Source organism: Acinonyx jubatus, chromosome E1 (assembly GCF_027475565.1).
Source record: "Acinonyx jubatus isolate Ajub_Pintada_27869175 chromosome E1, VMU_Ajub_asm_v1.0, whole genome shotgun sequence".
Classification (NCBI taxonomy): domain Eukaryota; kingdom Metazoa; phylum Chordata; class Mammalia; order Carnivora; family Felidae; genus Acinonyx; species Acinonyx jubatus.
This window is the reverse complement of record NC_069397.1, coordinates 53,607,392-53,632,044: the sequence shown is the minus strand read 5'-3', so window position 1 is coordinate 53,632,044 and position 24,653 is coordinate 53,607,392. Positions and strand designations below refer to the sequence as shown.

At 44.9% G+C, this 24,653-nt stretch overlaps 2 protein-coding genes across 2 annotated transcripts; one reads left to right on the top strand and one right to left on the bottom strand.

The window, feature by feature from the left end:
• The first annotated feature begins 381 nt into the window (after positions 1-381).
• Positions 382-7,452, top strand: LOC128313399 (CMRF35-like molecule 1). Its single transcript, XM_053211832.1, has 3 exons — positions 382-537; positions 5,102-5,434; positions 6,932-7,452. The coding sequence occupies exons 1-3, from the start codon at positions 498-500 to the stop codon at positions 7,108-7,110; spliced, it is 552 nt and encodes a 183-aa protein (XP_053067807.1). The 5' UTR covers positions 382-497; the 3' UTR covers positions 7,111-7,452.
• Positions 7,453-10,910: 3,458 nt separating this feature from the next.
• LOC128313397 (CMRF35-like molecule 5) lies at positions 10,911-18,047 on the bottom strand. The gene is made up of 4 exons (XM_053211830.1): positions 17,572-18,047; positions 15,496-15,825; positions 13,909-14,035; positions 10,911-11,559 (listed from the first exon to the last, which is right to left on the bottom strand). The coding sequence occupies exons 1-4, from the start codon at positions 17,609-17,611 to the stop codon at positions 11,457-11,459; spliced, it is 600 nt and encodes a 199-aa protein (XP_053067805.1). The 5' UTR covers positions 17,612-18,047; the 3' UTR covers positions 10,911-11,456.
• Positions 18,048-24,653: the final 6,606 nt, after the last annotated feature.

Here is a 24,653-nt window from a genome sequence, read left to right as displayed (position 1 = left end):
TGGTCTGGTATGCACTGACATGGGCTGCCTGGAAGGGGGTCCGGGATGGGGCTGTATGTCCAGCGAGGCTGGGTGTGAGCCCTGAGCACTGATTCTTCCTCAGGTGCAAACCCAACATGTGCCCATCCCTCCCTTGGACCCGACTCTGAGGTTCTGTGTCGCTGTCCTGCTGCACTGGGTCACCTGGTTTGCTGGCAGCTGGCTCCCCACACACAATTGCAAGTAGCACCCTGGCCAGTGGGATGCTTTGCTTCCCCAAATCATTGAAGACACATGATAACATCAGCCATAGGCTCCCAAAGGACGGCACTACTTTTCTTCTAATGAATGAAATTAGGAAGTCAGTGAAGAAAAAAAAATAAGGGAAGTAGGTGAGAGAAACTAAAAAAAAAATGATTTAGAGAAAAGCAAGCACTTTGCCTCTGAGTTCAGTTCAAGTCCCCAGAGGGCAACTGGCATTAGCTGAGCATCAGAGAGACAACCCAGGCAGGCAGGACATGTGGCTGTTCCTGGTTCTGTTCCTTCCCATCGTCCAAGGTGAGTAGCGTGGGGCCTTCAAGACTGAGCACCTTAAGGATCAGGGCAGAACGATGACAGCATCTGTCCCACATGGAAATCACAGAGCCTTTCATTGATCCAGACACTCATTCATTTAAAAAGTATTTTAAAAGCTTTGTTATCAGACAGGTACTAAGTTAGGTGTTGGGGAAGGAAAATAAAAATAAATAACACGAACTATGCCTGTTTTCTAGGGCACTGTTTTTTGTCCCAGGCAGATAAATCAATAGACAGATGACAGATACATGAAAGGATGGATGGATGGATGGATGGATGGACGATGGATAGATGGTAGTTAAATGCATGAATTCCTGAGGAATATTTAAGGAGTCCAACCTCCAGCTGAGACCCACTCAGTCAAGGTGGGGTTCAGACATCTGGATCATTTGAAAGTATGCACAATTGGTCTTGATTTGTCCCTCAAGCAGGGAACCTCTCTTCTGAAGAGCTAGAGTATAGGTAGCAAGATGCCAGCAAAACCTGGGTGTTACAGGATCTCTGGAGAGTTGCTCATCCCCACGTATCAGTCAGCCTGAGTCTCTGCTCTGGATGATCCAAAGACCTGTCTTCCAGCACAACAACTGAGACACTTTGAGTGGTGTCACTGGGGAAGGAAGACCAAGGATTAGAAGGAGTTTATTTGTGGACTGGATGTTACATCCTTGGAGGTAGCTAGTGCTTGATGCTCAGAAGGGATGGGAGCTACTATCGGACCATTTGGCTGCCCCAGCTCTGCTCCCTGTCATTGGAAAGAACCACAGGGTTTGGGGCTGGATGCAGATAGTGTTTCTTCTGGGAAGGAGGTTATCAGGGGCAATAAAATAACCTCATTTATTCATCCATTGACTTCGTCATCATATGTGTGGAAGAGAAAAACTCTGATAGGGAGATCTCCAGGCAGACAATTTTGGGAAAACTTGCATATTATTATGTTCTTAATGTGGAAGTTCATGTGGGGATAAAAGGGTTACAAATATGTATTAGTCATAATAGCAACATACCACAGACTGAGTGGCTTAAACTATAGAAATTTATTTTCTCACATTCTGAAGGCTGGGGAGTCAAAGACCAAGGTGTGGGCTGATTCAGTTTGTGATAAAAGCTCTCCTTCTGGTTTTCAGGCACCACATTCTCATGGTGACCTCCTTTTTGTGCATAAGCAAGGAGAGAAAGAGAGAGAGACAGAGACAGAGACAGAGAGAAAGAAAGGCATCATCTTTAAACAACATCACAGGGGAGGTTAGGACTTCAACATATGAATTCTGGGGCAACACAAACATTAGTCTTTGACAACATAGAGACAGTATTGATCAAGGGGCAAGCAAGCCTAGCTCATCTGTTGTCACATTGACATCACTACCAACCCATCTAAGCCTTCTTCAGCTTCACTAAGCAAAATCCTGGAATCCTGTCTCCCCCAATCGCCTTCCTTCTGTGGGTTGGAGTTTGTCAATGGAAGTACTTGCCAGAGATTTGGAAGGTGGGAAAGCAGCCTTACACTCTGGAGGCAGCTGAAGGGCCCATGGGTGGGTGAGAGATTCAGAGTGACTTCTTGTCAAGCTCTTGGGAACCCTCACTCTGTTGGTGGAGACTGAGATCATTGGTGGGAGTTTCTCAGAGACTTTTCAGAATTGTAGCAGCTTCTTATGGGCTCTTGAACAAACCCATCCTGGAGCTTCTGGCTGTGAGCACAGTATCAGCTTCCCTTCTCATGAGTCAGTGCAAAGACGAAGACGTAACTGCTCACAGCAATATTATTCACTTGGCCAAAAGGTGAAAACAACCCATATATCGTCAACTGATGAATGAGAAACTAAATGTGGCCAATCCCTACCAAGGACTGAAGTGCCCACATACCTACTTGGTGGATAAACCTGAGCAATTATTATGTTAAATGAATGAAGCTAGAAAAAAAGGCCATTAATTGTAAGATTCCGTTCATATGAAATATCCAGAAGTGAGAAAGTTATAGACAGAATGTAGATTAGTGATTTCAAAAGCTTCAGGCAAGAGGGAAGTGAGGAGAGATTGGGTGTAGGATTTCTTTCTGAGGTGACAAAAATGTTCTGGAATTAGAGGTGATGTTGCATAACTTCATGAATATCTGAAAACCACTTTATAATTTATGCTATGTGCATTATACTTCACTTTTTATTTTTATTTATTTTATTTTTTATTAAAAAAATTTTTTTAACGTTTATTTATTTTTGAGACAGAGAGAGACAGAGCATGAACAGGGGAGGGTCAGAGAGAGAGGGAGACACAGAATCTGAAACAGGCTCCAGGCTCCAAGCTGTCAGCACAGAGCCCGATGCGGGGCTCGAACTCACGGACCGCAAGATCATGACCTGAGCCGAAGTCGGCCGCTCAACCGACTGAGCCACCCAGGCGCCCCATATACTTCACTTTTTAAATTGGACAAAAATAAATCCTTAGCCTTAAACAGTATTTTCTCATTTTAGAAAAAAACAAAATTATCACTGTCCTTAACTTAGCAAACTGGAAAAAGAGCACAATGGTAATGTTGAGGAAGTAAGAGGAACAAATTATATATATGAGAAATTAACAACTTAGGAAATAAAAACAGTAATATTTACAAACTAATCTCAAACTTGGTTAATGTGCAAAAGACAAAGAGGAGGGAAGGAGAAACGGAAAGGAAGATATTTTGCAGCATGTGTAATCAACAAAAATCAAGCAGTGCCATGTAGTCAGAATGTGTAATTATAATAGATATGAACGTTTGAATTATTTTTTAAAGTTTCTTTATTTTGACAGAGAGAGACAGACAGACAGAAAGGGGGGGCAGAGAGTGGGAGAGAATCTCAAGCAGACTCTGCTCTGTCAGCACAGAGCCCAACGTAGGGCTCAATATCAGGAACTGTTTTATCATGACCTGAGCAAAAACCAAAAGCCTGACTGAGACACCCAGGTGCCCCAAGATATGAACATTTTGATTATGAAAGGACTTTGTTTCTTTTTTTTAATATTTATTTATTTTGAGAGAGAGAGCATGATCAAGGGCAGGGGAGAGGGAAGGAGAATGAGAATCCCAAGCAGGCTCTGCACTGTTAGTGCAAAGCCTGATGCAGGACTCAGTCCCATGACTGTGAGATCATAACCTGGGCTGAAATGAAGACTCAGACACTCAATCAACTGAGCCACCCAGGTGCCCCATGAAAAGTAACTTGTAATTACAGGACTTTATGCTAATACATACTCCATGAAATAGGTAACTTTCTTGGAAAAACAAACCAAAAGAATAAAACCAACTCAAGAACCATGAAAGAACTTGAATATTCAATATTCTTGGGAAAACAATTTCCAGGAATCAAAGAATTTGCCCCAATAGTGAATTTGTCACATAGTTTTGAAGATAATTTCTTAATACTTAAAGACACAGAAATTCCTTTGCTCTATTTATGTGCTGACCACCAGTATTTTTTTAAATTTTATTTTTTATTTTTTAAAATTTACATCCAAATTAGTTAGCATATAGTGCAATGATGTTTCGGGAGTAGATTCCTTAGTGCCCCTTACCCATTTAGCCCATCCCCCCTCTCACAACCCCTCAGTAATCCACAGTTTGTTCTCCCTATTTGTGAGTCTCTTCTGTTTTGTTTCCCTCCCTGTTTTTATATTATTTTTGTTTCCCTTCATACACACACACACACACACACACACACACACACACACACACAATGGAGTATTACTTGGCAATCAAAAAGAATGAAATCTTGCCATTTGCAACTATGTGGATGGAACTAGAGGGTATTATGCTAAGTGAAATTAGTCAGAGAAAGACAAAAATCAGATGACTTCACTTATGGGAGGACTTTAAGTGACCACCAGTGTTTTAACATAGAGAGGTCCACACAAAATCCAGATTCCTGGCTACTCTCGAAAAATGAAAAGATTGGGGCGCCTGGGTGGCTCAGTCGGTTAAGCGTCCGACTTCAGCCAGGTCACGATCTCGCTGTCCGTGAGTTCGAGCCCCGCATCAGGCTCTGGGCTGATGGCTCAGAGCCTGGAGCCTGTTTCAGATTCTGTGTCTCCCTCTCTCTCTGCCCCTCCCCCGTTCATGCTCTGTCTCTCTCTGTCCCAAAAATAAATAAACATTGAAAAAAAAATTAAAAAAAAAGAAAAATGAAAAGATCTGAAACCACAGAGCCAACATCCTGCATGAGAGCAGTGGGCCAAAGTGTACTGGGGTCTTGCCTTTCCTTGGGTCATTTGCTCTCCAGATGACATTGGCCACGGGGGGGGGGGGGTGGGTTATAGGATGCTGCCATTGCTCAGTGTGGGTGTTTTTGATTCTTGGAGATCTGTAGTTGTGCTCTTAGGTGATTTCTGTGGTGGCTTTGACCCACTGGAGTTTTGAAGGACAAAGATCTGTCTTGTGGAAGGTCTACTACTTCTTTGACTGTCATTCAACTCATCAGGTGCTTGGGTTTATTGGAATCATTTGTGATGCAGGAGGCTGTGGCTCTTCCTCTGGCAATGGGGTGTGGTGGTGACAGGCACGTGGACTTGTGTTTTTCAGGCTCATATCCCCTCACGGCAGTGTCAAATGCAGTGAGTGGCCCTGTGCGGGGCTCGCTGACCGTGCAGTGTCGCTATGAACCCGGGTGGGAGACCTACCAGAAGTGGTGGTGTCGAGGAGCTAATTGGAAGAACTGCCGTATCCTTGTGAAAACCAATGGATCAGGGGAGAGAGCAAAGGGTAACCAAGTGTCCATCCAGGACAATCAGAAAATGCACACGTTCACCGTGACCATGGAGGAGCTCAGGTGGAACGACGCAGACACCTACTGGTGTGGGATTGAGAAATCTGGAACTGACCTTGGGGTCAAAGTCAAGGTGACCATTGACCCAGGTAAGAGTATGTGTAAGTGTGGCTGTGTGTCTTTAGAGCCCGCTCTGTCCTGGGCCCTGAGGTTCCTCTCCAGTGACTTCAGTGTCACTCAGAGTGAACTGTCACACAGGGTGGTTGAGTCCTGAGTTCTCCTAGAACCTGACTGATCCCTTGGGGCTTCTCTTAGATGCTCTCACGGCTCCCAACACCTCCTCCAGGACTGGATCAAGCCTTTCTGGGCATGTGTTTCTCTGCACAGCTCAGTGTCTGAGTCTATTGCCCACAGAGATCAAGGTGATGGTCCCAGTTTCAGCCCATAGGCCAAAGGGACCTCCTCCCATGGGACCCAGAGACCCCAATTCCTGCCAATGCTTTCCTGGGCTTCTGGTGCCCTGTGTTCCTGCTCTTTCTGGAGTTTGGGGCTGGGACTTCATAGTGGCTATTCCCACCCTCTGCTCCATATCCAGTGTCAGAGGGAAAGGACCCCAGCATAGTTGTGGTGGTGTAGTTGATTTCTGAGGTCCAGAATGGCCTCCATAGTCAAAGCGCTGTTTAAATCTATCAAATACTTTTTGTCCGTATCTATGAGATGATCATATGATTTGTCTCCTTTAGTCTGTTAATGTGGCATATTATATTATACTTCTTAATAGTCTCATGTTCACACAATTTTGCATTCTTGGGATAAACCCAACTTGGTGATGATGTATTATCTTGCTTATATATCCCTGGATTCAGCTTGCTGATTTTTGGTTGCAGACTTTTGCATTTATGTTCATGAGTGGATTTGCCTATAATATTTCTTATTGCACTGTCCTTGTCAGGTTTTGAAATCAAGATTATGCTAGATTCATAAATGGATTTGGGATTGCATCCTCTTTTCCTATGTCCTGGAATTTTCTGTGTAAGATAGACATTATTTCTTCCTTAAATGTTTAGTGGAAATCTCCATTGAAGCTCTATGTGTCTGGAGTTTCCCTTTGGAGAGGTGTTTTACTTTTTTGTATGTAAGCTCTACACCCAACAGGAGGCTTGAATTCCCGATGCTGAGATCAAGAGTAGCATTTTCTAAGGACTGAGTGAGCCAGGTGCCTGTTGGAGAGTTTTTAAATAATGAATATGATTCATTTAAATAGTTGTAAGATGATTCAGGTTTCCATTTCTCTTTGTTCCTATTTTAGCACATTACATAATTTTTTGCTAGAGATTCTTTATTTCACCCTGAGTTTCAAATTTATTGGCTTAAACTTGGTTAGATATCCTTTTATTATCCTATTCCCTAATTATCTTACCTTCTTATATATGCACAGGATATTGTGTGAATACCCTTTTTCATCCCTGGTATCAATTATTCAGATCTCTCCTTTTATCATGGATATCTTTCTAGGTTTTGTTTTTGTAAAAAAAAAAAAGCAATTGTTGGCTTTTTGGTCTTCTCTGTTTTATATTTCCTTCCTACTTCAAATTAATGTTTTTCTTTTCTTCATATATTTCCTTCCTTCTCCTTTCCTCTGCAAGTGACCATGCAATGTCACTATGGCCCAGAGTGGGAGACCTACGTGAGGTCCTGGTGTCAAGATGCTGATTTGAGTAGCTGCAACATCGTTGTTCAAACCACTGGATCAGAGTTGAAGAAGAACCATGTGTCCATCAATCAGAAAAAGTGCACATTCTCCATGCTCATATGGGGGAAGTAAAACAACTTTTGAAAAAAATGAGCTGGTGTTTTTCTGAGTTGCTCCCAGGCGTTTTACAAAATGACATCCCTGTTCACTCCTGAAATCTGGAAATTTAGATAAGGACCCAAGCTTAGAATTCTTCCATAAGTTCCTTCTTTGCTTTTTCTGGGGCACCTTTTAAATTAACCACTTGGATTTCATTCTGTGAAAAATCAGTGACCTCTTCCCCGACCACCTTGTAAGTCACAGAGGCTCTCAGTCTCCTGCTCTCAGTCTCCTGCTTGTTCGTGGTCCAGGATGGGGACTGCCCTTCCTCAGGCTCTCCCCTGGATCTGTAAACAATAAATGTTGTGACTCTGCTTCCATCGTGTGGGTGTATTGAAACTGCGCCTTTCATTAAAATGTCCCTGTCCCTGGGTGGTTCATATCCCTAAAGTGGGAGTGTGGCTATGGAGGGAGCTACCTACCTGCCCACCCATGTGGGTTGTTGTGCCTCCTCATGCAGCAGGTCGTGATCTGCATCTTCTTAATTCAATGAACCAGCTCTGGCTTCTAAATACACACGGAGGAACTCAAGCAAGTCAATGCAGACACAGCCTGGTGTGGGATTAGGAGAGTTGGAGATGACCGTGGGTCCAAGTGACCATTGACCCGGAAGTACTCTTCCCTCATGCACCGCTGGCATCTCCTCAGCAAGAGGGAGCTAGTGAAAAATTGGGCTATATGCCAATTTTTATATTTAATGTGGATTTTTAGAAAGAGAAATTTTAAAAATACACAAAATGTGAGGTAGAAAAGTATGTTCTGTCTTCTATAGTACAACCCTACCCAAAGGTAAGGACTGTAACCAGCATGTGTGTGTGTGTGTCTCTGAGTGTGTAAGAGATAAAGAGCATGTGTGTGTGTCCACTGAAAAAACTCTATGCATCCAAAGTATATATATGTGTGTATATCTTTCCTTTTGTCACCAAAAAATAGCATATATTGTTCTCTCACTTAATGTATTTTAAAAATCATTCTATAACAATATCTATAGATTTTTGTTTTTAATGGCTTCATAGTATTCCATGATATTTATGTATCATGACTTGTTTTTGCTTGTGTTGGACATTTCCGTTGTTTTGGTTTTTTTTGTTTGTTTTTTTTTTTGCAACTACATCCAATTCTGTAATGACTCTCCTTGCATGTATGACTTGATACACATTTATAGATATACTTGTAAAGTACATTCCAATTTTAAAAAATAGCTGTGTTACTGGTCAGTGCATTTTCCAATTTGGTGCATATTACCAAAAAGGTTATAAATTTCTACCCTTCTTTCAATGTGTTAATAAACAACCACCCCACATCCCCACCATTGGATGTGGTCAATTCTTTATCTTTATGCTCTGAATGGCAGACTTGGCATATTGATGCACATGACCTGGGCCCCCAGGCAGTGGAGAATGCTGTAGCAGATGGGAGTGGATGAGAGGGGAGAAGGAGTGGCAAAAGGCTGCCAAGCAGAGAGCTACCAGGTTAGTGGTGGTGGGTGAGCTGAGAACCAATAGGACACGTGCCCTCATCGAAAGAGAGAGGTTCCAGGCTGCCACCTGCTCCAGCTCGCAGACCCTCCCAGCTGCCTCCCTCCTTACACTAGACTTTGGCAAATATCAACTTTTATTTGTAGAGGGAGTAGCACCTTCAAAAGCTTATGGGTGAAAAGAAAAGAAAAGAAGTTCAAATCAAATAAAAAGCATACTTCACAAGAGGAAATGCCTAAGAGCTGGGCATGGGTGTTGATGCACCTTCCAAGGGAGATTGGTTACATGTAGTGGTATTGACCCATAAGTGAATATACGGAAGCTTCCAGAAGTCAAGTTTCTCACAGTGTAAAAGGAGAGTCACAAATAGAGAAAACCAGAAAACTAGAATGAGCCCTGTGCTTCTGACTGGGAATTGGGAGCATTGCAGGGAACTGATAGTTTCAGGCTGTCCCTGAAAGCCCATAGATGTGAATACAACAGGGAGTATGTTTCCATCATTTATCTGTATATGTAGGTGTATCTGGAGAGGACCTAGGAAAAGGGACACCCTAATAACTAGAGAGCACCCAGCTCCTGGGCCTTTGGCTTCTTGAAAATCATTCTCCACTAAAAGGAAGAAAAGTTCTTTGAGAAGTGGCTGATTCCAGGGCTGGGACACAGAACTGACAAGTTGAACCTTGGGTATCTTATTATGCCAGATAAGAGGGAGAGCTCAAAGGCTAGAGAGACACATCAAAAGGACAGGAAGCTGCTCAAAGGGGCTCCCACTGGCCAAGTCTGGGACAATTTGAACATCAAAACACATAATGGTAGTAATGGAGTGTAAACCCTTGGAGCAAAATAAAAGCCATTTTAGCATATATTAGTATAAGCATATAAAGGACTAAATTGAAATTTGATGAGGAACTGGTGATTTACATTGTTTCAAAACTTTCATTGACAAACATTGCATGTGAGGCAGACACACAAGTCCTCTGAGTATCTCCCTGATTCTAGACAAATGGGGCTCAAGAAACCATATGGGTCATTAACCACCTCACTTTACCCATGGGGAAACTGAGGCCAGACAGAAGACACTTGCCCGGTGCCACAGAACCAGTGGCACCTGAGCCAGAACTGGAAACAAAGCCTTTGATCCCAAGTCTGGTGTAGTTTCTATACCCCCCAGGATGTGCAAGGTTGCTTCTGTCTAGTAAACAGTTATGTTTTGGGGTACCCACTTTACATATGGTTCCTATTCCATATGAGACTACCTTATAAAGAATGGGCACAGACACCATGCTAGTCTAAACATTTCATCTTAGCACTCTCTGATCTGTAGGAATCCAGGTAAGTAGCCTCTAAAATCTCCTCTGCCATTACTCTAGACACTTGGAAAGACTTCTCAACTGGTGGGTCCTTGATATCTTCCCTGATTAAGACTTCGACATATTAATTTGGGGGCAACATGGACTTATAGTTACAATAAAAATGGTCCAGTATTAAATATGGATACACAAAAAAAGAGTAGACAGAGCCCAGGAAGAATGTAAGTAGAAAAGAGAAAACCCAAAAATCCCTGCACCCCTATTGAGAGGAAACATGTATACCTTTGAAAATTATCAAAGAAAAAGGCTTATGTTGTTTTTGATGAGTGAGGTAGACAAAGTTAAACACAAAGAACTGCACATTCTGGGCTTGCCATTACTCAGCTTGGGGGAGGGGTAAGTGACAGGGGCGGGTAGGGAGGTGGAAAGGCCAAAGGTCAGGCCAAACCCGGGAGTGGGTGATGGTGAGTCTGAGGTGCCTGGAGGATGGACAGCATCACAGCTGTGATGGGGACAGATCTGAGCCTCTTAGACTGTCCCCTCTATATGGAAAAGTCCAAATGGCCCCTGGATCCCATGCACCTAAAGACCAGTGGGGCCAAGGCACAAATGAAGGGACAGAAATGAACTGTTTCTTGTGACCATTGGGCAAGTCCCCTGGGCCCAGAGGACACTGATGTAGATAAAGGGACAGGTGAGTATTTACATGGTTACAAAGCCCTTCCCCACAAAACACTTATTACTTACAGAGGGAAAAAGAGAAACTTCAATGAGTTTTGTCAAATTTATAGTCATACATCCATACCCCTATTAAGATCTTGTTTGAGATGACAGTAACCCAGGTATTCCATGCTTTAAAAAAAGCTGATTAGACTGTACACTTAGCATGTGAAGACTCTGTAAAGTTTGAGGTATACATATACCACAATACACTTTTTAAAATTACAGAAAATAATTTCCTGACATAGATCCCTATACTTTTCTTTACCTCTCTTGGCCATCAGTGAAATTTTGCATCTGCATACAAGGAACCACGTTGGGACCTCTTTGAGGGGATAAAAGGGCTTATCCAGCCCTCTCACTTTCTAATCTCCCACCTCCCTGTTGCTGGAAACAATCTAAATCTACATTGGATTTAGAGTAATCTAAATTCACACTGCCTAGAATGAAAGGGTCATCCTCTCACATATAAAACATTGAAATCATTTCCCAACAACAAAAAAAATCTCAAAAGAGCTCAGCAAGCCACAGATTTTAATAGGAAATATATAGTGCAAACAGTTGAGATGTGGGTTGGGTGATGGTCCAACCCTACCTTCAATCTTTTACGCTCAGGCAATTCTTTATCTGGGAGATACTGATGCAGCAGAAGGTGGAATTAGCGGACCTGTGTGCAGCTGGCCCATCAGGGGTATTTGTCCACGTGGACACAATCTCAAGCTTTTGGTTTAATTGAGGTTTTATGCTTACTTGTTGGTCTGGAATTGGAAAACCCATCATTGGCCAGAGTCCTGAACGATGTAATAGTTATTTATCCTTGGCAGAGCCACTCAAGGGTGGCAAGGAAAGGAGGTACCAGGAGGATCCACACAGGAAGATTCTCTGCTGCTCCATTGATGGCCAGGGTAGCTGATCTGTGCAGGGCAGTGAGGGAAATAGAGTTTATTCCTAAGGACAAGAGGAGTCCTCACCTAACAGGAACCCTCATCTCTCTTGGAACTGCAATCACTGTCCCTTCCCTGATCAGATGCCAGAGGGTGTAGGGATGTCCATGGGGCGGAAGCTGTGGTTCTCCTGCACAGGGTGACTTATCTCCCCCTGAGTCCCCCTGACTCCTGCTCAACCACATCATAGTAACAGCAGGTCTCCAAGCAGGGGAACCTTCACCAAGTTCAAGAGCACAAAGTGAAGGGGCACCTTGGTGGCTCAGTTGGTTAATTATCCGACTTCAGCTCAGGTCATGATCTCGCAGTCTGTGGGTTTGAGCCCTGTATCGGGGTCCGTGCTGACAGCTCAGAGCCTGGAGTTTGCTTCGGGTTCTGTGTCTCCCTTTCTTTTTGCCCCTCCCCACTCATGCTCTGCCTCTCTCTCTCTCTCAAAAATAAACATCAAAAATTTTTTTAAAAAAAGAGAGCACAAAGTGAAGATTGTGTAGCAGGGCCCTGAGCAGAGAATATGGTGACAGGAGTGAACCTCTCTTCTTCAGGGGCTGCCCTAGGCCCTACCTCTCCACTTTCACCTATACCCCACCCATATAACCTAACTGTTAACCTTCTGGCTTCTCCTGGGAGGGATCTCTCCCCACTCTGACCCCCACGTGGTAGAGCATAGCAGGTGCACTATCACATGCACCCTGTACATGGACACATGGTCTATGCACCATTGGGCCCTTGCTCACATATATCCCCCTGGTAGTGCCCATCAGTATCCAGAATCTGACCCCCTCAACCTCTGCCTCATCCCCTCCCCTACAAGCAGTGCCAGGACCCTCTGCAGGCCGGCCTTGTTCTCTCCTTCCACTTGCCTTGAGCAAGATTTGTCATGTTCATTTCACAGGGGGTTCTCTTGAGAGAGAAGACACGATGCTTTGTACTTCTTAAATTATCCTTGAACCCACTGTGCTCTTTTCCCAAGCCCCACTTCCTGTGGAGCTGCCGCCCCATCTCTCCACCTGCAGGCTTCCTCCTGGGCCCCTCAGTCCCCTAAAAGTTTCCCATCCTCTTCTCCAGACTCCACAGAACAACTGGTCTTAAAATAGTCATGAGCAGGACAGAGGCCAATCGTGAAGCATGAACCAGGTGCCTGGCTGCACACATGACCGAACACACTGTCCAGCAGGGCAGCTCCAAGGAATAGGATCCTTGAGAAGGGAAGGAAGAGAGACTGTACCAGAAGGGAGGCGGTGAAGGGGGCTTCTGGGAGGAAATGCACATTCACCCTGAACTCGGATGGGGTGAAACTGGAGCAGGGTGTTTGCCCTTTGAAGAAAGAGTTAATTGATTGTTCTTTGGATGCCTGTGGAGGGGATGGGTTTCAGATTGATGGCCCAGCCTGTCGACTGACCATGTTGGGAATGTGAGAAAGCAGAAATGTCAGCTTCCCATTCCTTCCCAGCATTTCCCTAGCAGTTGGGGAGGGGAGGGCTGGATCCATGGAACAGGTACCTGCTTGACTGTCTGTGGGCAGAATAACGCCCCCCCTCAAAGATGCCCTAATCCCCAGACCTGTGAATGTGTTATGTTACATGGCATGGGGGAATTAATGATACAGATGGATTTAAGTTTGCCAGCAGCTGACCCTGAGATGGGGAGGTGATCCTGGGATATCTGGGTGGATCCTATAGAATCACCAATGTCTTTATAAATGAAAGCACACAGGAGAGCCAGTGTCAGAGTAATGAGGGTGATAAAGACTTGACCACCCCTGCTGGCTGTGCAGATGGAGGGACCATGAGCCAGGGGTGCAGCGGCCTCCAGAAGCTGGAAAAGACAAGGAAGCCCTTCTCCCTCAGAGCCTCCAGGAGGAGCCAGCCCTGCCAGCACCTTGAGTTTAGCCCAGTGAGCCTCATCCCAGACCTTGTCTCCAGAACTTTAAGATCATAACATTGTTTTGCCTCCAGCCACCAGGGTGGTGGTGATTTGCTCCAGCAGCCACAGGGAGCTAATCCAGAGCCCTTCCCTTCTGGCAACTTGAGGCTGAAAGCACCTGCGCCTGTTTTGGCTGCTTGGGGGTCGGGAGGCAGGTCAGAAGACCAGAAGCTTTTCTCCTGCAGCCCAGCTGAACAACTTTGCCTAGGTTTCTTGTGGGGAGGGGGAGCTCTTTAAGGACTCAGAGGAACAAAGAGGGGGCCCAGCGCAGACCTCGCTGTTTCTCCCCAGCAGAGGAAACATCAGGGGGGCCAATGGGGGTCCCTGTGAGAGTGTCCCGAGGAGAGCTGTCCCAAGGCAACAGTGGGAAAGGTCTGTGGGTCCAGCTCTGCTCACCTGGTTAGCGGGCTATTCAAATCCATGGGCTGGCTGCTGTTGATGCCCTGGGGAAATGGACGAGAGGAAGTCCAACTGGGCAGCGTTGTTCTCACTACAGGCTTGGGAGAGTCTGTTGGATCAGGGGCTAAACACACAGAGCAGAGCATGGTTGTGAGTGTCACAGGTGGCTCCCATGGTCTCCACACCCCACCCCCAGGGGTGCAGAACCTTTCTGTCTTAGTGCCACTGCTCAGCCACGTTGGTTTTCTCTTGCATCTTTTTGGCATTATTCCAAACAAACGATTACTGATTTGCAGAGAATCACCGGTTTACCGCCATGTGAGATATTGGGGTTGCTGGTTATGTGGGCAATTCCCATTCAGTTTCATCTCAGTGTCCTGCTGGGCACAGCTGAGCATGTCAGAACCATGTTCCCAACCCCTGGAGCCTTAAATCAGCCAGGCAGGCTCCTTTCTGAGTCTCAGCCTGGCCTGAAGCAGGCTCTGTGCCAGCTGCCCTGAAGCGATGTGACCCACGAGCTGGCAGGCCCAGGGTCCCCTGTCTCCTGGGACTGCCGAGTGCCCGCAGCCCCTGCTTCCCCCCTGCGGTCCTTCCTGCCTCCCCAGGGCTTGCTTTCTTACTTCTCCAGGCCTGCCCGGGGAAGGTCATCTGGGTCAAGGGTCCAGACTCCAATTCTCTGGCACCAACTCCTCCTCCACTCATGCACACATCTCCCTACTTTTGTCTTTTTCAGTTAATTTCTGGAACATTCTACACAAGCATACCTCCACACTCCACACATTCGCATACCATATGTGCATATGCTAAGTTTTAAGAGACTTTTGTCTCTCTAGAAATGGAGTGTTGAGTAGCAGATGCATTACCTACCTAGTGCCTGTATGTCTGTGTGTGGGAGACAAGATGCAGGGGTCCAGAGGTGGAGCAGTGGGGCGGGGCTATAGCCTGACTCTCCTTCCAGGCCTGTCTCCAGGGAGGCCATAGTGCTTCTGGGGCAGCTGCAGGGGAGCCCAGGGTCCCCTCCAAGGATAGAAGCAGCCAGAAGAGAGGGTGCCCGCACCATGGTGGAACCTACCTTCCCTTCTCCCAGAACTGGGTGCACAGTCCCGTGCTTACTCCTTTGTGCTGACGTTGCCAGAAGGGGGAGGGGGAAAAAGAGGGCACAGAGGGAGGGTCTCTTGTCCTGTAGGTAAGACCTTCAGGATCATGGCTTTCTGGCTCCCCGCTCCTCTCTGTATGCCTGATGATGCCCCACGCAGGATGGGATGTGACCAGGAAAAGAGGAGCTGTCTTCCCTGGACAAGCTCGTCCTGTTCAAGTCTGTCCTTCTCTGCTCCCTCTGGGGAGAGCAGATGGAGACATGTGGAGTTGTGGGGGCTCACTCTTTCTTTCAGTCTTTCTCAGACTCTTGGCGCCCCCCATATACCCTTGCATATGCACACACATGCTCACATAAGCACACACACACGTATAGCCTCAGGAGAGTTTTGAGACTCCTCTCCATCTACCTGGAAAGTCAGAGAAACAGTCCTGACTCCTCTGGGGGTGGGTCCCAGGGCCCCAGAGCACAGGAGGGGTAGTACTTACCTGGGTCGACAAGAATAGAAAATTTGTACCCCAGGTCATTGCCGGTTCGCTCAATCCCACACCAGTAGGTGTCTGCGTCTTCCTGACGGAGATCCTCCAAGGTCACGGTGAATATGCGTCGGCTACGATTTTCCTGGATGGACGCTCTGCCCTTCTTCACCAGTTTCTCTGACCCAGTGGTCTTAACAAGGATTTTGCAGGAATTCCAATTCTTCCCGCGACACCACCACTTCCTGTAGGATTCCCATCCTGGGCTATACTCACAGGATGTGGTCAGAGTGCCCCCCTCTCTGCCTCTCACCATTCTCTCCAAGCAGGTGCAGAAGTGGCCTGGAAAACAGAAACCAACATGCACCTTGTCCTCCCTTGGCCCAGAGTTGACCCAGGCGCTGCTGCAGCTTCTGGCCCTGCCCTGAATACCAGCCAGGAACCTCTGCCCTCTGTCTAATCACCACATCCCTCCTGTCCATTCATCTCCCGCAGAATTTCTTTTGCTGTCACCCCTCTTGGGCATCCTCCTTGGGTCTCCTAACTGCCCAATATAGCGGCTTCCACTCACTTGCCATCCTACTGACCACCGTCCCCTGCCCTCCCTCAAGCAGCACCTCTTCCAGGTAGCACAGAGCGCACACTGCAGCCACAGGTGTATTTCTGAATCCCAGAGCTGGTGAGACAGCGTGGCCCCCTCCCCATCCATGCCCCTGACACTCTAACCCCCACACACCTATAAACCCTCAGCCTCCAAACTGACATGAACTAAACACACACACACACGCACACACACACACACACACACACACACACCAAACACACTCACTCACTCACACAGGTGATTGCTTGTTTTTTTTTTACCTACATACCTTGTCCTTCCATGTTTCTATAACATCAGTGGATGAGTAAATGGGGTCATTTTATTTCTCATGATAACTTCCTGCCTAGAAGAGTCACTCTCTGCATCCTACCCCAAGCCCTGTGGTTCTGGAGGATGAGAAGGAACAGAGCTGGGACAGCCAAATGGTCCTGCACTAGCTACTGTCTTCTCTGAGCATCAAGCACCAGCTGCATCCAAGGATTTGACATCCAGCCCACAAACAGTCACCTTCTCATCTCTGATCTTCCCTCCCAGGTGACACACTCAGAGTGTCTTGCTTGTTGAGCTAATGACACTGGCCAACAGTCTTGTTTTTGGATCATCCAGAGCAGGGACTCAGGCAGGCTGATGTGTGGGGTTGAAGAACTCTCCAGAGAGCCTGTCACACCCTGGTTTTGCTGCCTGTCTTCCTCGCTGTAGTCTGAGTTCTTCAGGAAAGAGGTTCCCAGCTCGAGCTACAAGTTAAGACCAGTTGTTTAGGCTTTTAAATGATCCTGATGTCTGAATCCCACCTTTACTGAGTGGGTCTCAGCTGGAACCTGGTCATCTGTGCTCCTTAAAAGTTCCTCAGCAATTATTTATGTATATGTGCATATATGAGTGCATGTATGTATCTGTCATCTATCCATCCATGCGTCCATCCATCCATGCTTCCTTCCTGCCTTCCTTCCTTCCATCCATCCATCCATCTGTCTAACATCTATCAAACTATCTGCCAGGGTTGACAAACAGTGCCCTAGAAACAGACACCATTTACGTTATTTATTTTTCTTTTCATTCCCCAACACCTAACTTAGTACCTCTCAGGTAACAAAACTTAAAACAAATTTTTTAGGGGCACCTGGGTGGCTCAGTCAGTTAAGCATCCGACTTCGACTCAGGTCATGATCTCGCAGTTCGTGGGTTAGAGCCCCATGTGGGGCTTTGTGCTGACAGCTCAGAGCCTGGAGCCTGCTTTGGATTCTGTGTCTCCCTCTCTCTCTTTTCCTCCCCTGCTCATGCCCTGTCTCTCTCTGTCTCTTTCTCAAAAATAAATAAACATTAAAAAAAAAGAAGTTAGATTTCAAAAAAATTTTTTTCTTATCTTTTCAATGAAAAAGTATCTTGATGAATGAAAGGCCCTGCCATTTTCTCCAGGAAAGCCCCTGTCTAAGTCTCACCCAGGTCCTCCAGGTACTTGGTCCTGAAGCCCCTGCCCCACTCACCTTGGACGACGAGAAGGAACAGAACCGGGAGCAGCCACATGTCCTGCTTGCCTGGCTTGTCTCCCTGGTGCTCAGCAAATGCCAGGTGCCTTCCAGAAACTTGAACTGAGCACAGATACAACCTACCTTCTCTTCTTCTAAATTATTCTTTTATAGTTTCTCTCATCTACTTCCCCTCAATTTTTTCTTCAGTTACTTCCTTATTTTGTTAAGTAGTTAAAGAGCAGTGCCGTCGGTTGGGAGCGTATAGCTGACCTGATGAGGTGTCCCCTCCCTTGCTCTAGCCCCTCAACTCGGCATCCCCTGGAGTCTGACTCTGAAGACCTTCTCTCCAGGGAGGGTCCCTGCCCCTGCCACTCTGTAGCACCACATCCATTCTGTGCACACCTACTTCCTGCCCTCCCCCCCATCTCCCAGCCTAGTTCTCCACTTCAGTGGTATTGGCCCCTTTGTACAGCTGTCCACCCTGTTAGCAGCTCAGATGTGCTCCAAATGCCATTTCTTGTCATCTTCATCCCTAAAGTCAATCTGTCCCAACACCTGGTCCCTGGGCCCAGGGATCCCTCTCCACCTGCCTCCACCACTCTAGTCTTCCGTAGACAAAGGCCATGGAGTCTTCTCCCTGCCACCTGCCACCTGCCACCCTCAGAAGGCCTTGCAGGGGTGGGGGGCTTGGAGGTGGAGCAGCCCAGGGCTTTGCCAGAGGAGTAGGAGAGGGCGTGGCGGGCCAGCCCCAGGAGGGAAGGGGAGCAAGAATCCCTGTCCCCCTCAAGGTCCTTCTGGCTGGACTAAGACTCAAACTGACATGAGACAGATTAACAAGAGAAAATCAAATCTAATAGCATACGTGCAAGGAGTCCACACAGACGTGGCAGTCAGGCAAAAGAGATACAAATGTCATCCCGAATTAAGCAGAAGGGGGCAGGGGTCTGAGATTTCAAAGGGAAGGAACCAGTAAATGTTTGCTGCACAAATGTCAGTCCTGCCAGAGAGATGGGTTACTCAGATCAAATTTAAATGTAAGCTTCTCTGCAGTTGCGCACATTAACAGTTCAGCTGGTACGTGTTTCTTCCAACTGAACTGGTCTATTCATCCGGATGATAGGTCAGTTTAGGCAAACTCATTCCAGAAGGCAGTGATGCGGGTGGATTCACAACGTTAGGCCTGTGGTCCAAGTAATCAGGTAAGAAACAAGAGGCTTTTCTATGGAAACAAGAGGAACCCAATGGTTCATGATTGGATCGAACGTTCAGCCAGTTTCTGAGTTGTGAGGGCAGCCAGTGGAGCAGACTTCTAGATGTTGGACTCGAAGCATCTCAGATAGAGTGAGGGCAGGCTGTGCAGTCAGACAGGTCCCCTGGGTTTGTAGTTCAAATGTCTCTGGTGATCTCTGCTTGGCCTGCTGAGCGATAGGCACAAAGATTGTGTAGGTTATGAGTTCTTGTGGATTTCTCTAGGTTTAGGTAAGTGGTTTACATTTAGCAGAACTTCAGGGGAAGGGCAGTTTTAGTTCTCAAAGGATTCCAAGTCAGAAAGGTGGGAGACACCTCAGAATGTCGATTTGGAACGTTGTAGCTGGTGGTGGAAGACACTAGAAGAAATCAGGACCTAATCCATTATATAATGAATAGTAATAACATCTAAAATGTACGAAGATGTGTTATTGAAACATATTTTCTCACTATAATCACTTCTTTGACCAAAGATAATGAAATTAACACTAACTTGTTTGCAAAATAAGTCATTTCCCATAAAACTTGGCCTATTTCCATAAGTACAACAAAAATTGCATTTGACTCCTTAAAACCTGCTTTGCTAGGGGTGCCTGGGTGGCTCAGTCAGTTAAGTGTCCGACTTTGGCTCAGGTCATGATGTCATGGTTCACGAGTTCAAGCCCCATGTTGTCAAGCTCTGCGCTGACAGTGGGGAGCCTGCTTGGATTCTGTCTCCCTCTTTCTCTGCTCCTAAGCTGCTTGTTCTCTCTCTTTCTCTCTCAAAAGAAGTAAAAATGAACTTAAAAAATATTTTTAAAAATATTCAAGGCAAATATAGAAGGTTACATAGTTGTGAGCAAAATTTAACACCTTGAATATTAAGACTCAGTTTTCTTATGTAATTGAAAACTGATAAACATAGGGATTATTTTGGTAAGCAGAATCATGGATTTTTAGGCAGATAATTTAAAATATGAAGAAAAGTTTTCTTGCAATTTCTTAGGGAGAGGGTCTAATAGCTGAAGAAAACTCTGTACTTTTAAAAAGAGGAAACAAAAACTTTTCACCCGTGTGCTTTTTGTGTTAAAACTCATTTACTTCTTTAAATTTATCATAATCTTAGCCAGTATTGGCTGCATATAAAAGTTCTTTCCAAAGATTCTGTCTTCGTTAACCTTCTAGAACTTCCTTTTTTTTTGCATTCAGATTTTGCCCTAAATGTTTCCTCTTGAAATAGCTGGTCTCTCTGTAGACAAAATTATTTTCTTTTCCCTCAACAAATGTGTCTTTTCATTCTTCATACTTTTTCTTACCAAAAACACATATCTTACTTCCTTCATATACAGAGTTGTTTCCTCTATTATGTCCAGTAGTCTTAATTACATTTATTAGAATTCTTTTTTTTAAGATTTTTATTTTTACTGTAAGAGAGACAGAGACAGCACAAGTGGAGAGGGCAGAGAGAGAGAGAGAGAGAGAGAGAGAGAGAGAGACTGATGCGGGGCTCAAAGTCACAAAACTGGGAGATCACGACCTGAGTTGAAATCAAGAGTCGAATGCTTAACAGACTGAGCCACCCGGGCATCCCACATTTATTAGAATTCTTTATTCTTTATTAGAATTTATTAGAATTCTTAATTTCTAGTGAAAACTAAGTAGTAAGCAACTGTAACTTGGTTACACAAGAATCCTTTAGATGGGCAAATTTATGAATATATTTTATAATTTTTAGAAACAAGTGATTTTTTTCATCTTTTCATAAAACATGAAATCTATTTACTAACAGGCTGAAATACATCTTTAATTTTGCTATAATAAGACAAAAGTGGATAAACTGATGTTCTTTATTTTACCATATTTACGGCTATATAATTTAACTTGTTTTTAACAATTATGCTCAGACTGCACCTAAGCTTCATGAGGCATATGGCAAAAACACCGATTATTCTAAGGTTTCTTTTTCTCCTGATCAAGTTTGCAATAGCCATACCACAACCTCACTTGACTTTTAGTAAATACAAGCAGAATAGAAGTTTTATATTTAAAACTAAGAAATCTACAGACATATCTATTTTAAGTAAATCAACCTTAAATTAGCTTTACTACCAAATATGTTCCCAGATCATGTGAATTTGAAACATGTTTGGGCGAGTTTTTACCTTTCTGAGTTTTAGAATGCCCAATCCTTACGAGTGCTTGCCTTCAAACTAACTAAATAGAGTTCTTCTGCAGATTAATTTTAACAGTACCGCCCAGAGGTAGAGAAAATATCTCACATTTACAACACACATGGACACACACACACACACACACACTACACAGACAAGATGCAAACAAAATCTTAATTTTGTTTCTACTAATCCTTGTGGAGAAGACATGACAGGCCCAATTTTTAAATACTTCCCTCTATTTTTTTGTTTTGTTTTAGTGAAAAACTTTCCCCTAAAGTTCACGTGTCAAAAAATGGCCCTTAGATCTTAGTGAAAATGGGGGTAGAGAATTTATATCACAAAAGCACAGAGCAACGGTCTCACTTTTCTCCAGGGAGGATCCTTGGAGCCTCTCTGCCTGTCATCAGAGGGGCTGGAGTCTGGGCACATGAGTCCTGCCAACGGTTTGTATTTTAAAAGGGCCACTTTCCCTCTTTATTTTTTCTTGTTCTTCATTCTCAGGAGATTGTGGGCTGTGTTTACATTTCAAAGACATGGTAAGATTTATACTTTCATGGGAGATAGGAAGAATATAAAAATTTGGGGGACACCTGGGTGGCTCAGTCAGCTGAGTGTCCAACTTCAGCTCAGGTCATGATCTCCTGGTTTGTGAGTTCGAGCCCGGCATGGGGCTCTCTGCCATCAGACTATCAGTGCAGAGCCTGCTTCCGATCCTCTGTCCCCATCTCTCTGCCCGTCCTCTGCATGCACTTTCCCAAAAATAAATATTTTAAAAAGAATATAAATTTTTTTCTAGAATTTCAGGGTAATTGCTGTTTAAAATTTACCTTTAAAAAAAAATAACATTGGGGCGCCTGGGTGGCTCAGTCGGTTAAGCGTCCGACTTCAGCCAGGTCACGATCTCGCGTCCGTGAGTTCGAGCCCCGCGTTGGGCTCTGTGCTGACCGCTCAGAGCCTGGAGCCTGTTTCAGATTCTGTGTCTTCCTCTCTCTCTGACCCTCCCCCATTCATGCTCTGTCTCTCTCTGTCTCAAAAATAAATAAACGTTAAAAAAATTAAAAAAATAACAGAAAAATTTCCCTCCAACATCTTGATATTTTATAATATTCACAAGCATTCTGAAAGGAACAGGCAAGGTTTGGAGATAGATGGAGCTAAGTAGGCTTTTATTTGTCCCTGGAGTTGTAGTTCTGGTTTTGTAGAGATTTGCAAAATAAGAGCCATTGTTCCTAATTCCTCAAGACCTGGATTACAGCCTGAATATCAAGCAACTGCCCCTTCTTTTTAACTAAATTTGCTTCTCTATATGAGGGAGATTTTTAGCTAAAATGGAAACCAATAGTTTTATGCCTTTGTTAAGTCCGTCAAAAGCATTTTAACAAAAGCCTTTTATTCTAGATACAAAATGTAAGTGGGGCTTCTATAAGCCCCTCAATATTGGCCTTCAACTGACCATTTGTAGGAGGGCTTAGGAGAAATTTGGTCATTTGTTTCCTCTGTGAAGGGAAGGTTATAAATATAGTCAAATAACTTTGTAAATCCTCTCTAAGTTATGTGGGAGCTTCTGAGAGTAGAGGTAAGGGGCTTTATAATTTAAAAGCTCTGCTGCTGTCCAGGGGATATGAATTTTTTGTGGCATGTCTAGGATACACCTGCAAACATATTGTATAAGAATTTCTTAGTCTGAGGGCACCTGGGTGGCTCAGTTGGTTAAGCGTCCGACTTCGGCTCAGGTCATGATCTCACAGTTCGTGGGTTTGAGCCCCGCGTCAGGCTCTGTGGTGAGCTCGGAGCCTGGGGTCTGCTTCTGATTCTGTGTCTCCCTCTCTCTCTCTCTGACCCTCCCCTGCTCACGCTGTCTCTCTGTGCCTCTCAAAAATAAATAAATGTAAAAAAAAAAATTCCTTAGTCTGACAGAGTCTTGTTACAGAGCCCTGGAAGGTGGGAGCAAAGCGAGTCTTATTACCAGTCTCGGGTGCTTTTGTTAAATTCACGTTCTGGCTTTTAGCATTTATAGGAGCATCCTGGATACGTTGGACCTAGAGATCAGGCCAGAGTGATCTCTATAAATCCAGTAGGGAAAGGGAGGTTACGACAGGCACATGAGGCCAGAGTTTAAGAAAATGAAACGAAACCAATGAACAACAACAACAACAACAACAACAACAAAAAGAGACAAACCAGAAAATCACAAAGACTCTTAACTACAAAGAACAATTGGATGGTTCCCAGAGGGGAGGTGGGTGTGGGACTGGGCGAAATACGTGAAGGGCATTTAGAGTCCACTTATGAGCACTGAATAATGTACAGAATTAAAAAAAAATAACTGTAGTGACAGCGAACAATTCAATGAACCTAAAACAAACAAAGGAAGAAACAAAGGGAATTTACACTGTATGTGGACATTTATTTTGTCTTAAAGTAGAACTTCTTCCGTCTTGTCAAGGGAGTCCTTAAAGCTAGCCATGATAATAATAGGACAATTGAAAGTTCTTTATAAATTATATATTTTTTTTCAAAATAGAGCGCATCCTAAAGGAACCTCCATCATCCGGCCATTAATGGGTAGTATCTATTACTAGCAACTCAAATCAGTAAGACTTTTTGCGACTTAACTCAGGTCACAAGAGGTGACCAAAGAGGGCAGAGGTGATGAAGTCTCCATGATCCAAAAGTTTACTCCTGACGTTGAACTAAGAAAGCCAAGGCCTTCAGTGCACAGGAGGTAAGACGGGATAGTGGAAATGGTGTCTCCAGTCTCCCACAAAGACGTGAGATGCCTCCGGTCACAGACCCACTAATGAGTGACATCACATCGGTGCTTCTGGATTGGGGCTTTCCAGCATTGACAAGCAATGTGGGTTGGGACATAAAGGTTCTCATGGGCTGAAACCTCTCATGACATTGACCCCTGAGGACTGGCACAGCCTGATACAGAGAAAGAGATTCAGACACCCAGCCTATTTGACTGGTCACCAGGTGTACTCCAGTAAGTGCTCCCTCTGGATGGTGAAGACCAAAGAGAGGGGTGCCTGGGTATCTCAGTTGGCTAAGCGTCTGACTCTCAGTTTCGGCTCAGGTCACGATCTTGTGGTTTTATGAATTCAAGCCCTGCATCGGGCTCTGCACTATCAGTGTGGAGCCTGCTTGGGATTCTCTCTCTCTCTCTCTCTCTCTCTCTCTCTCTCTTTCTCTCTCCTTCTCTCCTGCTCATGCTATCTGTCAAAACTAAGTAAATGAACTTAAAAAAATTTTTTTAATGTTTTATTTATTTTTGAGAGAGAGAGAAACAAAGTACGAGTGGGGGAGGGGCAGAGAGAGAGAGAGAGAGAGAGAGAGAGAGAGAATCCTAAGTAGGTTCTAGGCTCTGAGCTGTCAGCACAGAGCCCAACGCGGGGCTTGAACTTGTGAAGTGCGAGATCATGACCTGAGCTGAAGTCGGATGCTCAACCGACTGAGCCAACCAGGCAACCACCCCCCAAAAAATGTTTTTTAAAGACCAAAGAGAAAATTCTCACGGGCCATAAAGCCAAACTCTTAGGGCATAGAACAAAGCAAAAGGGAAAATCTAAGAGCTTTATCTAAGCCTTGGTTCTTTGGGAGCCACAATAACACCTAGGAGGGATGTGTCATGGGGTTGGGGACTGTGTGTTGTTTACAGTGTACCTGCTTGCATGGAGGTTTCTTGAGGCTGGT